A 15690-nucleotide genomic window follows, 5' to 3' on the forward strand; every position below is an offset into this window, starting at 1 on the left:
GGTGGTTGGCAACTTCCTTTGGAGTGGGAGGCTGACAGATCCACAGGCAGGAGCGTGGGGGCATGTATGGTGCCTGGAACAGGGTCTGAATGTCAGAGGCTATCTAGAAAAGTTGCTGAGACTCTTGCAGCACTGTTCTGTATTTCTTATTTACAACCTGGAAGGTGTGCAAGGGCTCAGCAGGGGTAAAGGGAGGGAGAGGGGTCCTTTCAAGCCTTCCAGGCAAGTAGTCAAAATTAGCTCTTTCTTGAGGTTCCCCAGGAGATGCACCCAGAGATATCAACTCATGCTATGGGGCAGGTAGGTGCACAAGGTGACTTGTGAGCAGTTATTGCAAATGTAGCTGCTTTTGTGTTGGGTTTTTGATGTTTGTTTGGTCATTTTGGTTGTGGGGTTGTTTTTTTTCTCCCTGTGGGCAGGACCTCATATCTGGAAACAAGGAAGGTCATGTTTTCTCAGGACAGTTCTCTCTGTGTACCTCACTGGCATGGACGAGATCTACTCAGCCTTCTGGAACTTAAAAAATAAATTAAGAAATTAAAAAACAAAGGGGGGTGGGAACAACAGCGCCACACCAAAACTAACAACATACTTTCTCTCTGCAGCCAGAATGACCTCTTTTCCCCGGACCTGGCGATGAAATCCTGCTTCAGACCGCGGCCCCAGCGCAGCCAGCGCCGGCCGTCCCCTCGGGTTGCCCCCGGGCGCGCACCACTCCCTCCGGCCCAGCGGAATCCCCCGACCCGGCGGAGAAGACCAAGCGCTGGTAACGCGGCAACGCGGAGGTAATCAGTGCCTTAAGGAAAGCAGGAGGTCAGCCTGCAAGTTAGATGGATTGAGTCATGTAGAGTTAAACTAACCCCTCCCACAGCCATGGACCACTAAAGCGCCCATTTTCATGAGCACCTCTCACTAAGGCGGCTCAGAGCCGGCAGAGCCTGAGAGCGGGGGAGGAGGGAGCGAGCACCGGCACTGATGGACGAGCCAAAGGGTAAGGAGAGGAGCGAGCCGCTGACCTCCGGCAGCAGCCCCGACCCCCGCCGCGGGGGGAGGCAGGGCTCGGCGGGGCACCCCCGGGGCGGCGGCATCCCGCGGCCGGCGCTCGGCGGAGGCTCTGCATATTCATGAGGAGCTCCTTGAGATGTGCCACTCAGGAGGGAGCTGCGGCTGCGGCATCCCCGAGCGGCGCGTCCCTCCCTCAGCGCCCGCGGAGCTCTGCCGGCGCTGGGCGAAGGTTCCGCGGGGGAGCTCGCCCGGGTGGGTGCAGCCTTGCCGCAGTCCTCCCCCGGCCAGCATCACCGTCAAGCCTTTGCACTCCCAGCCGTGTCTGAAGCGACAATGTTAACTTGCGATGGAGGGGCGGGGGGTGGCCGGCGGGTCCCCGGGCGTGCAGCGGGGCGGGCGAGAGCGAAGGCTCCGCGCCGGCGTCTGGCAGAAGTTTGGCCGCGTCAGTGCGAGGGATTCCCTCCCTGCCGCGCTGGGGAAGAGCCGGCGGTGCCCGCCCGGAGCCGGGGCCGAGCTCCCGCGGCGCCGAGAACCGCACTCGGCGCATGGTGGGGTCAAAAACTCCGTGGAAGTACCGGCTGTAAGGACACAGCGGTGGAAAGCCATAGCCCCTAGGCTGGAGGAACTGCTGTGCTGCCTACGAGGGGCTCCCGGTGCGTGGGCTTCGGGCCAGAGCCGGCTCGGGAGAGGGGCATTCCCCTGGCGAGCCCCTTGGCCTTAACTGCGGGCCTGGGGATCGGGGAGGGAATCGGCATTACCTGAAGATGTGTGTTGCACAGTGATCTTTCTACGAGATACACGTCTTGTACTAGGGTTTGCCTTTTATAATCAGGTGACACGGTGTACGTAGCAGCACTAGTCATGCTTAACGTTTGGCAAAAGCATTTCCTAGTTTAGCACCAGCTTTTGTCTATCTGTGCCTTACCCTCTGTTTATGGCAACTTCTGCAGCATGGTCCATCCTTCTATACTGCTGACAGTACTGGGCTCTGTGTAGGGCTTTTAAACACAAAGCAGGAACTCGGACAAATAGGCAAGAAGCAGTTAACTGGAGAAAGATCTGGGCAGAAACTTTGCCTTTAAATTGAGTGAGAAGCTCAGGGGGTGATAGTTTCCACTATTTTGATAGTTTCTTGTTCAGTACCAGGTGGAAGTCTCCCTCATTTATCATTGTTATGACAACAGGGAATCAGAATGTGGTGTTTTTTTTTTCTTTTCTTGGAACAGATAAAATTGTAAACTAGACCTTTCCAAGTTTTTAATTTTATAGAACGTAATGAATGGCATTTGAGGGAAAGAAGCATTTTCTCAGTCTGACGTACATCAAATTTAAAGCAAAGACTGGCAGAAGGAGAAGGTTAGCTCATTAGTTTATGCAGTCATGAGTGAAGCTGGAAATATTTAGAAATAATCTGCCTCTGCTGAGAAGGGAGATAAGAATAGCTTTGAAAACAGTCTTTAAAAAGTTTCATTCCGAAAATGAAATATAATGCATGAACAAAGATGCCTTTTCTAGTGAGGTAAGGAATAACAGAGAAGAAACTTAGATGATGAGAACTGATTTAGCAGAGGACCAAATGAGCCTTCTTTAGAAAGTGGGATTTTAAAGAAACAGAATGAAAACGAAGAAAGTCGACAGTGCTTGAGCTAATTGCAGAAGAGGCGGTGATGGTGTCAGAATGAGCTGACCTGCAAAACATGCAAGTCATCTTGCGAGAACCTAATGAAAATTAGTGCAATAAATAGCAAGAAACCACATTTTGTGTGTGGGAGAAGAAAACACGAGGCAGTGTTTTTGAAAACACCTCTTGCAGTATGTCTTCAGAGGCAGCGGTCAATAGGCTCAGCACAGGGGAGTCCAGGACAGGCAGTTATCCATCAGCCAACAGGAAAGTTTCCACCTTGAAATGAGGCATGAATGCACACTGAGGGCATGTCCTTTCATCAGAAAGGAATTACTAGGGAGTGTTTCAGTGAGAGACCTGTTTCCTGGGAGTCTTGTCCACAGGGACGTACCAAACAGGCTTGAAACGCTATTCTTTGGATTTAGGAAGCCTGTATTTTAAATACCGATACTGTCAGTTCTGTCTTGAAATGTGGGTCAATATGCTAACGCAGCCAAGGAAGACATTCTGTTTGGGGTGAGCAGCAGAATTGCACAGATCAACAGACTGTGTTAGTGATCAGTATGAATACTTTCATGGGCAGAAAATGTGACAGTCTGAAAAAAATATACGTTACTGAAAAACATAGGAGGGCTTCAGTCTGGGGAAAGAATGAAACTGATCTCGTGCAGACAGCAGTAAAAAGCAGAAAGCCTTCTAAATTGTATCATATTTTTTTTTACATAAAAGGTACTGAACAAGAGGTAGTAACTCTGGTTTGGAGCTTCTATATGCATGATGAATCAATCTCCACTGTTGGCTGACTCCTCTTTATGGACCAGTGATTGTTCTGACATGGAATGGTAATAAATCAAAACCTGATAGAATGAAAAATGAGGATAACTTTGGCTAGTTCATTCAGGCAGTGAAGGCAGCAAATAGAAGTTGACCCAAGTAAATGGAATGGAAGTGGACAAAGAGGAAATGGAGAACATCTGATAGAAAACCCAGAGTGTGAATTGAGGAAGATTATTCTGAGACAGTGAAGATGTAAGGGGAAAGTCCAAAGTTAGCAGGACCAAGCACAATTCAACGGAGGCATTTTGTGTGCCTTAGAAACAAAATAATGTATCTAGCAATTGTATAAGGATAAGATTTTAACAATGATGAAGGGGAAAAAAAAGCCCACATAATTGCTGGTTGAATATTCTTCCAAATTTGGGGAGATAAAATGAATTGATATGGAGGAATATTTCATTTAATTATTATAACTAAGTAGCCTGTTCTGAGTATTAACATTGGGGTAGTGAGGAGAGTTGGTGATAAAGTTTTATAACAGCTTGAAATTAAATGTGCTAAATACTTACTGAAAAGTTTTATGCTTTATGATGTTAATTTTCAACAAACTAGAGTAGAACACTGGGGATATCCCAGGTAATGAGAAGGATGCTCTTGTTTACCCAATATCCCAGCAGCATGGCACTGGCTAGCCTATTGCCAATTTAGTTTTACATCAGTTCTGTCTAAATAACTTGGTAGATCTCCCCAATAATCAAGTGTAATGGCTAGTTTGATCATGTTCTTTTATTTTTGTAGAGGATAAGACTTGTCAAAGTAGCTTTCAGAATAGTGGTGTAGATAGAAATGGATAACACTGTCAAAATGGATAATGGGCATAAACGCATCAAAAAGAAAATTATCAATCCCAGATGGAAGTAATCTGTGCTATCATATGGGTCCCCTCAAGTGAGTATATTAATCTGCATCATATATTAATCTGCATCCTAGAATGGAAATAGTACTGCCCATAAGAATCAGCAGCAAGAATTTTAAGGTATATATTCCTTTCTTGGCTAAAGAATGCAGCTGTAAGTAGGAGGGGTAGTATTTCAGGTACTGGTAGACCTTCTAATTTGTCTTTGCTTTCTTGAAGACTTTTTTTTATTGTTTACAAAATCAGCTGACCTAACCAAATAGATGTTAAATAAGCCTGGTGTGATACTCATTTGGAAAAAACAGGCTGTATTTTGTCTTCCCCATGTTATCACTACTAATGTCCTCTTCTTGATTTATGTCTTCAAATGAGGCTGGAGGCTTATCAGAGTTTTAGGAGGGAGGGGAAGTATTCTTTAAAACCGAGTGAATATCGAATTAATCTGGGTTGTAAGTTAAGGGACTTCTAAGGACCAAAATCCTTGATTGTTAGGAACCACCTCATGAAAGTGGAGCTGGAAGAACTAATCTCTATGGGTGGTATTTGATAGCCACAGGGCAGGTTATGAGTGTAGGGCTTGGAAGGCAAGTGGTCCTTTATCTGGTCTATTTTCCAACCAATTATTTGCACTTATTTTATTTTTCAGAAATAGCAAATGTGGTTGAAAACAGTAAATATTAATATCTCCCATGTTTAAACTTCTCCACAGCAATAGATGCATTTCTGATGTTGTTGTCATTACAGAAGCCTCCCTATGACTCTCCAGCAAAGAATGAACTAAAGGATTGAGACCTGAATAACAACAGACCTCAAAAATAGTTATCAAAGGAAATCATTATTAAGCAGCTGTGTTTTCAGAGGTATTCTTCAAGAGGCCTGATGGCATTAGACATTCTCAATAATGATCTGAAAAGTATAAAATCATTGCTGATTTACAGATGGAGTTTGTCAGTACTAGGAGGACCAGTACAAATACCAATTAAGTCAGAGGAAAAAGTCTAAAGAAGCCAAGAGTGGTTGGAAACATAAAGAGCAAATAATAGGCTTCAAGCCAAACTTGTAAAAGCACAGCTAATGCAACTCTGGGAGGAAAATTGGACATTCAAATACTGAATAGACTAGAAAGATTTCTGGACAATGTTGTCCGGAAAAAATTCTGGAGAGGTGTGCATATGTATGCGCACGTGTGCATATATCTATATTTATATCCGTGAGATCCATAACTTACAGTTTATTTGCTTTCTTATATTGTATGCAAAGCTTCATTACCATGGAGGGAGAAGGTTGTCCTCTAGTCAACCTTACTGTGACCACTGCAACCTGTGTTTGCCTCTAGACTTGCAATTACCAGAAATATGTAGAAAACCCTCTAGGAATGGCTAGAGGGAAAAGAATAAATTTAAGAGGTGGGACACCTCAAAAAGGAAGGGTTACAAAAGCTGTAATAATTGATAAACTTTTTGGCCTTTTCTAAGTTGTATAACTGGTTTAGCATGGTGCAAAAGTGTCAGGCTTCATTACATTCCTTCTTTTTCTAAGACATCTTTACACTTTTAGCATCTGTGAGGTTGGGAGCAGCTAGCAAACCTGACTTGGAGGTTAATGCCCCCTGGCTAGGTATTTTGTACCATTTTATTAGCCCAATGCTCAATGACAGTGTTCCATGGAGCTGGAAGTGTTTTGAGACAGAAGTTGAGTTCTCAGCTTGGAAATGAACCTCTGTTTGAGGTGCTTAGGATGTGGTTAAGGACAGAAGTGTTTAGGCTGAACTTTGGGGTAAAGTGGATGACTCTGAGATTATTGCTGAGATAGATGACTTTGGCTGGGGAGCCAACTCATGAGGGATTAGTATTGCTTAAGACTGATCAAACATAAAATTCTGGATCATGTTCACGAGAGAAGCACCCCTGTTCGTTTTCTGAAAGATGAGTTGGATGGGAACCTCTTCTTAAGTTGTATTCTTATGGTTTTGTCAGATACATGTGAGGACTGACTTCATCTCTCAGCTCAGTGGAAACTTCCCCTCCTGAGAAGGGCTGAAGCTTTATGGCAGGCACTTCCATCAGCATTTTCTAGCCACAGAGCTGTTGCCAGTATGCTGACTTGGGGAATAGCAGAGCCTAAGGGTGCACTTCTACAGCCAGCGTAATTTGACATAAATCTGTGCTGCTGAAAGAGAAAAGGCATCTGTCCTTAACACTAGCCGTGTTCTTTTTTTCTGCAATAACTTTCAGCTCATCTGGCTTGAAAGCCAACACCACATTTGTCAGCATTCTGGGAGATCAGAAGGAGGAAAGGGTAAAAGTCACTCAGATTAAGGTTATTGGGGGGGTCTTCACTGTAAGACAAGGAGTGACACAAAAACAGCCCTGTGCTCTGAAACAGTGCTGCATTAGCAGTACAAATTAAGAAATGAGTTAAGGGAAAAAGTGTGAGAGACCAGATGGAAGGGAACAGAATCAACTAAGTGCACACTGAACAAATTCATCTGCTCACGTCCTCTCATGCATTAGCTTACCCCAAATGTAGCTGGAAAGATAAGTTCCTAACCTGCTCTTGGGGCTCCTTGTCCCTCTGTCCCTTGCACTGTGCTGGCAGTTCCCATTCAGGGGTGATGCAGGCAGTGTAGCAGTCACTGCTGTCACTACTATGTCAGTGCTCAGCCACCACCAGCAGTCCTACAACTCTGCTTGTTACAGTTCTTGTCTGAATCCTTTTGGGTTTTACTGATCCCTTCCAGCTTGAGAAGAGCTGGCCATGAGGATCTGCAGAACTGCTTCACTGTCTGCCTTCACATTGCCTTTTAAATTCCCCTTGTAATGTCAACATAGTCTGTAGGCAGTGATTAAGTTTCTGGTACAAGGAGACACGTGCCTACCAGTTTGACCCACACTGTCCCATGGTCCCTTGGGACCTCCATGCAGCTGCACACTACATCTCCTCTGACGAAAAAAAGTAACCCTTATGTGGTGAGTGAATGGTTTACAGGCTGAGACTTGCAGCTCTGAATGAACATTTTTTATTTTTATAATTACAAGTTAAAGGCTTTTAGCTTAATTTGTATTCTCTGTTCTGTTTCTGATCCTCCTGATAATCTTTGCTCTGATCATATAGGGAGGTGACTGCTAGATCATTCTTGGGGGAGAGGGTGAAAAGAAAATGGACATATTTTTACAGAGGAATGAGAATTAGCTTGTTTTTCATTAACTCTCTGCAATCTTGCAGCCAAAGCTCAAACCACCAGTGGCCTTTGAGCTGTGTGCTGGCTGAGAAAGGTGAGTCAGCAGCTCAGGACACAGAAACCATCTCCACACCTCAGTTGTTTCGCAGCAGTTCTGTATGCAGCTCTAAGGACTCTCAAAACAGCGGCAGCAGGAACTGCTGTACAGCTGCTGTGGTTTCTAACGTTCACTAGGTAGTGACACAGCAACTGGGGGCAGGGGAGGCAGCAGCCTCTGCACTTTCCTCCCTGGGCTGTAGCAACAGGGGGAGACTCCTCCAAAACTGAGGGATGAGGAGGATTAGGAGACCCTGCAGCTGATAGGATGGAAACATCCATGGTGCATGGCAAAGGCCAGGGAGTAGGCATGCAGCAGGAGGGGTGATGGAGCTCTGATATATAGAGTATGGGCTTGGTCATGGGAACAGGTAACAGAATGGGATTTGTTCCTCTGTTGTCGCTTCCTCCTACCTGCTCATTGCCAGAATGGTAGCAGTTCTTGCCAAAGCGAGCATCTGCTCTTTGCCAACATCAGCCCTTAGCTGCTGGTTCCAGCTGCTTTGTGGGAAACACACTGGAAATCTGCAATTTTGCTTTTAATTGAATGTGCCAAATAAGTTGATCTACAGCTTCTATATATTTAATCTTTCTTTCCTGAAATAGTATAGGAAGCTTACTGCTTGTCAGCTTTGTCTAAGACTACAGTAAACACAAGACGAGCTAAAGCTGAAAAGAACTTTATTGTGGTAAAGCTGATGGTCAGGCTCATGTTTACAAGACTTAGAAATACTGTTGTGGCAAAAAGCGTGAAAGCCATAAAGGAAAGAATGTTCCAGCAGTGTTGTTCAGGATTTATGCTGTCATTAACCAGAGAGAATTAAGACCTTATTTTTAAATGAATTGGTTACAAGTTTAAAGATTAGTTTAGCAATTGGTTTTAACACCTGAAGGATTGAGCTATGCATACCTTGCCTGATGGAAAGGACAGTCAGACCACTGCTGGTCTGCACATGCTGTCTCATGATGCTCAGCCTGACCAGAGAACTTAACCCACCTTAACAGTAGCCTGGTAAAAGGAAAAATTAGAAATGGAATCTGCACTTATATAAGGACAAGGTAAGATTATGGCAAAAGAGGTGGGATAGTCCCTTATCGTGCCAGAGAAAACAGAGGAGTTAAGAGAACCTTTAAGCTTCAACCGTTAAGCTAAGCCTTTGTACTTCATCTTAAAAATAGTTGTTTACAACAGAACCTGGCCCCATGCTATGAAGTTCTTGTTAAAGACAGTAGTTTCACAGTTGCTTTTTAGGTTACAAAGCATGTCTCAGCTACAGAGACTAGTAATTTCTCTGCCAATTTAAGGACCTTCTAGTGTTGTGGCCACTGACTGTCTGTGTGAATGCTAGCTGGATCCCATACGCCTTGCTGGGAATAGATGCCCTTCTGAAAATACGGATCTTGGAGAGCTTCTTTCTGTGCTTTTACTTCTCAAGAGACTGTAACCATAAACATACATTGCAATATATTGCAGACCACATCTCAGGAACTTCTGGTGGGGTGTAGCAGTTAGTCTTTATCTTTACTACCATTTCATAGAGATTATATTTAACACAGCAGCAGGACTGCTGTTAGTCCCTGACACCTTTATAAAGTAGTAAACAATTCTCTTCAGTCTACTGGTTTTTGCTACTTCCTCATCTGAAGTCAGACTCTGGGAAGGAAACACGGGGAATGCCTTCTCTCTTGCTGCAAGGCTCTGCTGCCTGCATTTCTCTTCTTCAGCATGTTTCTCCTAACCTAAATGACATTTTCCATTTTTTCCCCACGCTTTTAAAGTTGTAGCAGAACTACATAGATCTTGTAGCACAAGTCTTGTGTGTACTTTACCAGACCAGTAATCTCCAAGTTGCTATTAGTCTGGCAAAACATGAAAGAATATATCAAAATGACACAAGATGAATTTAAGAGTAGGTGTAGCCAAAGCATGCTGCTCTTTCTCCAAACCCTGGGAACTCTGTCTCTCTGCAGGAGGGATCATGTTGCAAGCCCAGGCGCATGAGAGCTTCCCAGGCTGGATGAGGTGGTCCAGAGACAGAGCATAAGGCTGGCTATCTGCTACTTCCTTGTGCTTTTTCATCAGATGGAGCTAATGGTGCTGACCTGTGTAAACTGCTTAGCAATGTATACGGGTGGAGAGCACTGTGACAAATATAATGCTATGATTTCTTATTAGGGAAAGACTAACGTTAAACAGGCAGAAAAGTATGATGGTCAGCTACAGCACTACCTGTTTGGTATTAGCTCCCCATATGTTGTGGGCAGACAGCAGTGCTGAGAGCTGGAGTCAGCTGTGAAAGCCACAGAGTCACAGGGAGCCTGAGAACAGTGGGAAAGCAGTGAGACAGTCCTGGCCTTGCTTGGTGTGTATGTGCTGAGAGAAGGCTGGACTCAAGGCTGTGACATGAGCATGAGAAAATGCGTGCACACAAAAGCCTCCTTGTGAGTCTTACGGCTCTGCTATGGGATAATTGCAGCTACCCTGTCCCACCAGGAGCTTTATGGGGGAAGTTGAGGTTAATGCCAGCCTTGTCCTGCCAGCCTGGCCATAGGAACACTACCAGGTCTGCACTACATTATTGACAATGGTCTTGCCTTGTCACTGGGAGCTTCTCAGCATGTGACAGACTGAAAACAGCTCCAGCACTAACATTGTCAATGAGATCCTTAAACTGACTAAAATCCCTTGTTGTGAGTCTGGTAGTGACACCCAGGGACAGGCTGCATTGTTCCTTTCTTGGATTTCAGCATCCTTTAACTTCCAAGAGACCACCTCTGGTGCTGCACTCGTGCATGTTGTGCCACAGCTCCAAGGAGGAGACCTGGCTACATCCAAGCATCAGAGCTGCATGCAGGAACAGACCCCAGACCAGCCCTTAAATCTGCTTTCTTTGCTGTTATTAGTCCCCCATAATCTAACCAAACCAAGGAGACCTTTCCGCAGCCGTGATGATGGCATGTGAAACAAAGGTCCTGGCACATCATGCATGAGGCAGGCATGCAGCTGAAGAAGCAGAAATACTACAACTGGCCTGAAGAATACACAAATAGAAGTGTATGTGTGTGAGGGAGAAGACTAGAAGAAGCAACAGATCATGGGTTAAAAGAATGGTCTGTGTTGATAACCAAGGATGTGACTGACTGCACTAAAACTGGGTAAACGCTGACAAACGTGGTGTTTGCGACAAGCTTGGCAGCCTGCACCCTGATAAGCCTCACATGGATGGTCTGTCAGAAGAAGGCGTGAGTGCTGATAAAGTCCCCATGCAAATGACTCCTTGAGTAAAAAAAACTGCGCTCTAATGACAGATGGATTACAGCAAGGTCTCAGCACATCCCATGTGCAAGTCCTCCTCTCCTGGCAGGAAGGCAGACTGTTGGAGTTAAGGTACCCAAAATGAAGGGGGAGAGAGTGGAAGGCACTGAACAGCCACCTGTCCTAGGATTTTGGGGCATTGAGGTAAGAGAGATTTCAAAGCAAAGGGATCATGCCGTAGTAACTGTTAGCTCCTAAAGATGGCAAAAGATCTGCTCAAAACTTTGTAGCTTGCCACTAAGGAGAAACCCAAGAGGTGGGCATCTGGCAACCTTGGTCCCACCTTACATAGGATCCTACCAGAGCACCTGGCTGAGCTCGGTGGGTGTGAGTATGGGAGGAATGAGCACAGGGGAGAAAATGAGTGTGACTGAAACCATTTATTGAAACATCTTCCTGCTCTATGAGGTCTTGCGCTGTTGCTACATTAATTCCCTGTATCATAGCTACATTAAAAACTACTCCATTCTTAAACGATAAAAAGGTGAGAAATCTTTATTTACAACTGGTAAGCTCATCAGAGTTTAAGAGTTGTTGGTTTTGGTGTGATGGGTGGCACAAAAACCTAATCATCAGGTCCAAACTGAGCTGTGAGTGGCTGAAACTGATATGGCAAAAACATCGGACAAAACAAAGCTGGAGGGCAAGGAAAGCTGTCTGATGCTTTCAATGATGGAAAGCGCAAAGCTGAAGCTACTCACTTGCCTTTTGCTTTCACCATTCCCACCCAAAGTTGATGTCCCATGTTTCTGTGTAAAGGGCAAACCACTGCTGAAAGTCATCTGAACAAGAGTGCTGTGTGTGCTCAGCCAGTTTATATATGGGTTTTAAAGCTATGGCTCCCACATCTGTTCTGAGATGACAGCCACACAGATTTCTCTTTGCAGAGTTACCATAAAGCTCCTATTTGTCCTTCAGCCTGCTAGCTCTCATTTCCACACTCCACATCTCCTTAGCGAGCCCCACCTCTTTGGGATCAAATCCTGCTTTCAATTAGTGTTATTGTCCGTATGAGTGTCTGAAGTATGAGTTACTTTTCTCCTGATTTTCTTTTTCCAAGTTTTATTGTTTCCTGTGTAGGATGGTGGTTTCCATAGATACCTTGGATATTATTTATCTGTCCACCCTGAATGTGCAGTTCCTTCACAATGAATTATACTGCACTTTGCCACTTCTGCTTGACACCTTTGATCCTTCATCCGTATTACTGCTATACTGAGCATTCTAATGCTGTTGCTCTAGCATGTCTTACCATCTTGATATCTTATCATCTTATCATCATGTTGCCTTGTGCTTTTACATACGGCTTTCAATCCACATGATAGGAGTCCTATCTCAGCCAGTTTTAAATTAAAACCCAGTACATTGCATGTCTATTTTTGGATTTTGTACTGATAATTGTTGGAAACTTTAGCTCAGCTTTTCTCTGCTATGGGTAACTGTTAAACAGAACAGTGTTTTGTTATTTTTGTTCTCCTTCCCCCCTCAGCTCTCCCCCTTGAGATATGTTATCAAAGGAAAAAGTCTGGCAAAGTATTCAAGATTGTTATGACCCTATCTGGGAGTTCAGCTAGCACTGACTGGTATTGTTTGAGGTGACTCTTGCATGAGTTTTCTCTCTTTATCCTGTTCCTACTTTGTCCCAGAGGAAAGCATATGTCCTGTATAACAGAAGTAGATGGTAATGTGAGTCACTGCTTGGTATTTAGTGGTGAGAAAGTTGACCACTATCAATCTTCCCAAATCCTGAAACAGGCCAAGAAAAATCTGGATACAACATAAGTTAGTGCTCTCTTCTTCACGACTATTCTGCCCTTATCGGGCTATTTACTGCACAAGTGGGGCTGTTCTGCTGATTCAGCATCACAAGAAGTGATGCCACTGCAGCTCCAGGCCACACTTAAGGAATTACAAAGGAGACCATTAGAGTCACAAGTCTTCTCTTTAGCTGATTTACAAATGGATTTGTTTCCTTTCTTGCTCCTTTGGTTCAGAGCTGTTAATAAATAACCTTTTCAATGCTCCTGCAGGAAACATGAGGAAAGAAACCTGTGCTCATGACCTTGTGCTAACAGCTGCAGCTGGGCTGGGGATCCTGTGGCTGGAAGGTGGGCTCTGGCTTGAGCCTGGGCCTTCCCATACACAGAGGGAGAACGGTGCTAAGAGAGCATGGGAAATGCAGCAGACCTGTAGCTGCTTTTGTGGAGGCCCACGTTTGTTGGCCATTCCTGCTGCTGAGATGCTGTGCTCATCTTAACAGAGCCAGACAGCAGCCCTTTTCCATGCTATAAATCTGTCCCGTTTGCTGAAGTGTCCATGTCACAAGCCTGTCACTTCTTCAGCTGAAGTAACCTCCATTATGTTGGCTTTTTGTAGTGGAGAGCGTTGGTCTCTGTCCCGGTCCTGGGTGCAGCATCTACAGATGCCTCACCCAGAGGTGAGGGTGGTTCAACGCTTCCACAGCAGCGCCTTGCGTGTAGCACTCTGACAGGGCAGCTTAGACACTTGTCAGAAGGACGGGTGGTTGCTGTGACCACCCCTTGTCCTTGTTGCCACTCTGTGCCCATGCTGCCTTGTCCAAAATATTTCATGGTTTTATTTTGAGCTGTTTGAGGCAGGGAATTTGAGGGTGGGAGTGATGGAGACATACCAATTGAAGGCCAAACTACAGCTTGATTATAAATGGGTTTATTTTCCTGAGCCTAATTCTCCACAGGATTCACTGCATGTCCCAGTAATAAGTAATCTGAACTTCAGAGATTAATAACATCCTGTGCCAGCCCACTCACCGAGTAAAACTCCTTTGCTGTTTTGTTCCATGTCCGCATGAGGCTCCAGCCCTTGCAAGATGCTCTTTTAACCATGAAAATTTAGATTCATATTCAACTTATTATCTACATAATCTCCAAGAGGTATTCTCTTACACTCAGGAGCTCTGTCAAGGCCTGTGCCCTGCAACAGTCTTTGGTCCCATGTTCCTTCCCACTGGTTGTCCTGAGAAATACCACAGGGTAATTTGTTTCCTGCTATTTGAAATGGAAATTGTAGCAGCACTAGGAACAGAGCATGATATTCATGCCAAATATCATGAGCTGAATTCTCCTCATGGTTTGTGGGAATCCTACTTATTAAGGCTGACCTCTTAGAAATCAGTATGTTTTTCCACAAAGCTTAGACAGTGGATGCACTCTCAGGAGGAGACAGAAACTATCCCAGCTGTTCCCTGTCCTGTGCTGTGCAATGAGGAATGGAGATACCAGTGCTGACAGCTGGAGGTATGGGGGCAATTCAGGAAGTGTTTAACTAGACAGCTATCTTTTTTATGCATGCAGTCTTAACCTTGGCTTACTGAAAGGAGGCGGTGGGGCTGCTGCTCTGTCCTGGATAACAAGGGGGCTTTTGCTTCATCTGCTAGAATTAATTGCAGAGGGAAGATGCCTGCAGTTTTCTCTGCTGCAGATGGGTACTATGCATGTTAAGGGAGGGAAAACTCACTGGGTATCTTGTAGGCCTGAGATACGCTCCTCTAAAAGAGCAAACATCTGTGCTGGAAATCACACTTGCAAGGGGTGGCACAATCCAGGCATCGGTATGCACGACAGTGGTCCCCACCATATGCATTCATATGCGGGGCTGCTGGGGGAATGGGTACCATCTGTCTCTCCGCATCCATGGCCTCATCTTCCAGGGGCTTTGCCAGTGGCTTTGCTGATGCTGCACCAGCCTGGAACAGTGTTCGTGCTTCTGCGATCGGTCTCCAATGGTTTTCAGTGCTGAGTGGGAAGTGAAACTGAAGGAGAAAAGCTGCTTGCTTTGCTGTGCAGAAACACTGGGGAAGCTCAGGTTCCCGCCGCTGCAGCAGCACAGGCGGCTGCTCTGTTTGCTCACATGTGGCTCTTTGGGCAGCCGTGGTGTTTTTTTGGAAGCTGGGGAAGTGAGCCCCTGAAAGCAGCAGTGTTTGTTGCTCAACACACGAGGCAATCCCCAGGATCTGTGATTCAGAGAAAGACGTCCTTGAGATGTGGCAAGAGGCTTGGCAGCCGCTTCAGAGCACGAGAGGCTATCAGTGGACAGCGTGTACGAGGAAACTGGTGGCTACTGGGAGGGTGTATTTTTACACTGCTGTAAGCATCAGGAATGGAGCGCGGTGGGTGGTGAGGGGTTCCAGTGCATTTCCTTTGTGGTCATTCCCCCTCCCAGAACCTCCTGTTAGGGGCAGCGGTATTTACAGTGCTCAGGACTTTGTGTTTTCCAGGAAGTTTCTGAACTTGCTGATCTAATGTGGGTATTGAAGGGGTGGGGGGGTAGGGGAAACGGTTGCTCTGGAGGCTGTTTCCTCTCTTTTGCCATGACAAATTCTACATCCCTCTGGTGCAGCTGGCTGATGGGGCACAGGGAAGGGTGGGCTATACTGAGTTGGTAATGTGTGAGTCACAGTTCTCCTATTAAAGCAATGGCCCTGTGGTCTTTAGCAGCAACAATAGTAATTAAACAGTTGGAGACAATAGCTGCCTAGGGCTGAACTGGGAACAAGTGACCAAAGTGGGTGAAGGATAGTGCCCATCACCAGCCAGGATGCTGGAAACAGGGAAGGGTGTGACTGTCTATGTAGGGATGAGGGAAGGTGATATGATGGTGGATTTTAGTGAAAGACAGAGTAATTTGTCAAAACTGAGGGTGATCATCTCATAATTTGTAATGCATTACTTCCAGCACAAAAGAAATGTGTACTGGCCCAAATCTTGACAGAGAAAAAAACATTGCTATGAGAGTTA

At 45.4% G+C, this 15690-nt stretch overlaps 1 protein-coding gene across 2 annotated transcripts in view; it reads left to right on the top strand.

Moving 5' to 3' along the window:
• Positions 1-808: 808 nt before the first annotated feature.
• Positions 809-15690, top strand: part of ENTPD1 (ectonucleoside triphosphate diphosphohydrolase 1) — a 32016-nt gene continuing 17134 nt past the window's right edge. Inside the window, exon 1 of one of the 2 annotated variants that reach the window (XM_061372393.1) lies at positions 809-991. In XM_061372393.1, coding sequence (XP_061228377.1) covers positions 976-991 — 16 coding nt within the window. In that variant the 5' untranslated portion in view covers positions 809-975. Of the gene's footprint in view, positions 992-13868; positions 14191-15690 lie in introns of those variants that run through there. The other variant, XM_061372392.1, reaches the window with a different exon arrangement.

Source organism: Neopsephotus bourkii, unplaced genomic scaffold (genome assembly GCF_033783945.1).
Source record: "Neopsephotus bourkii isolate Nb327-2 ecotype Australia unplaced genomic scaffold, CSIRO-AGI_Nbou_v1 NB_1615, whole genome shotgun sequence".
In the NCBI taxonomy this organism is placed as follows: Eukaryota; Metazoa; Chordata; class Aves; order Psittaciformes; family Psittacidae; genus Neopsephotus; species Neopsephotus bourkii.